The 1,578-nt window shown below is 41.6% G+C and overlaps 1 protein-coding gene across 1 annotated transcript; it reads left to right on the forward strand.

The window, feature by feature from the left end:
* The first annotated feature begins 319 nt into the window (after positions 1-319).
* LOC126595265 (uncharacterized) lies at positions 320-1,578 on the forward strand. The gene is made up of 3 exons (XM_050261620.1): positions 320-681; positions 949-1,135; positions 1,495-1,578. The coding sequence occupies exons 1-3, from the start codon at positions 320-322 to the stop codon at positions 1,576-1,578; spliced, it is 633 nt and encodes a 210-aa protein (XP_050117577.1).

Raw genomic sequence — 1,578 nt, forward strand, 5'->3', positions numbered from 1 at the left:
TGCCTCTTTACTCGAGGCTCGTCTCCCGTTATCCTATTGGGGAGAAGCTCTCACCTCAGTTGCGTATCTTATTAATCGTGTTCCATCCTGATCGGTTGATTTTCAGACACCCCTTCAGACACTTTCTTCACATGTTTATGCTCATGCAGTCCCTAATCTTCCACCTCATGTGTTTGTTTGTGTGACCTTCGTTCATCTTCATAAACAATAGCGAAGTAAGCTTGAACCTCGAGCCTTACGATGTGTGTTTGTGGGGTATGCATCCAGGCAGAAAGGATACCATTGTTATCACCCACCGACGAATAAGTTGTTTGTCATTATGGATGTTGCGTTTCATGAGAATGATATGTACTTTGCCAATCCCGAGTCTTCACTTCAGGGGCAGAATCAGAAAGAAGTTCAAACTCTTGATTATACTATTCCAGATATAGATAGAGTGAATGATTTGGATTTAAGTGGTGATGTCTTGGAAATAAGTGGTGATCATTCACACGAAAATAATGATGTGAATGAATTGGAATTAAGTGGTAATGTCTTGGAGACAAGTGGTGATCATTCACATGGAAACAATGTTGAAAATCTTGAAAGGGACGAGTCGACATCGCCAGATAACTCACTGCCTAATAGCTCACTGCCAGTTTCCTCACCACCGGACATCCTTGTGTCGCCAGCTACCTTATAGTCGATCTTGAGTCCCAATAACCATAATCAATCGTCTTCGATCCCGGATGCACCACCACCACGTCGTCTCCTTGATCGCGTCAACCGAGGTATTCCTAAACTTACTTATGAAGCCGACCCTAAATGCAAAACTAGGTATCCGGTGAGTAAGCCCAACCCCGAGTCTAATCTATTATACCCGTTAAGTAATTATGTGTCTACCAGTCACCTGTCAGAATCAAATACGTCATTTGTGCATCAATTATCTATTGTATCTATTCCTAACAGTGTGCATGAGGCTTTAACTGATCCACGTTGGCAAGTAGCAATGAATGAAGAGTTGAAGTCTTTGAAGAAGAATGCTACCTGGGAGATCACAGATTTCCCAGTTGGTAAGAAACCTGTGGGATGCAAATGGGTCTATACTGTGAAATACAAAGCAGATGAGACGGTGGATCATTTCAAGGCAAGACTGGTAGCAAAAGGATACACTTAAAAATATGGAATCGACTACACAGATACATTTGCACCTGTAGCCAAGATCAACACAGTTCGTGTTTTGTTGTCCTTGGCTGCAAATCTTAATTGGCCCTTCCAACAGTTCGATGTGAAGAACGCCTTCTTACATGGAGACTTGACATAAGAGATTTATATGGATATTCCACCGGATGTAATGCTCCAGATAAATACAAAAGAAAAGTATGCAGGTTGAAGAAATCCTTGTATAGCTTGAAGCAGTCCCCTCGAGCATGGTTCGGAAGATTCACAAAATTTATGAGAGCATTTGGTTATAGACAAAGTAACTCTGATCATACTTTGTTCCTGAAAAGACAGAATGAGAAGCTTACTGCACTTATTGTGTATGTAGACGATATGGTGGTAACAAGTAATGATCTGGAAGAACGTGCGGCCTTGTAA

Source organism: Malus sylvestris, chromosome 13 (assembly GCF_916048215.2).
Source record: "Malus sylvestris chromosome 13, drMalSylv7.2, whole genome shotgun sequence".
Lineage (NCBI taxonomy): Eukaryota > Viridiplantae > Streptophyta > Magnoliopsida > Rosales > Rosaceae > Malus > Malus sylvestris.

Excerpts from the sequence above, each read along its gene's own strand:
- LOC126595265 (XM_050261620.1), top strand. The coding sequence starts at position 320 with ATGGATGTTGCGTTTCATGAGAATGATATGTACTTTGCCAATCCCGAG. Across the intron at positions 682-948 it reads GTGTCGCCAGCTACCTTATA|TGTGCATGAGGCTTTAACTG; the intron begins GTCGATCTTGAG and ends TATTCCTAACAG. Across the intron at positions 1,136-1,494 it reads ATCATTTCAAGGCAAGACTG|AATGAGAAGCTTACTGCACT; the intron begins GTAGCAAAAGGA and ends CTGAAAAGACAG.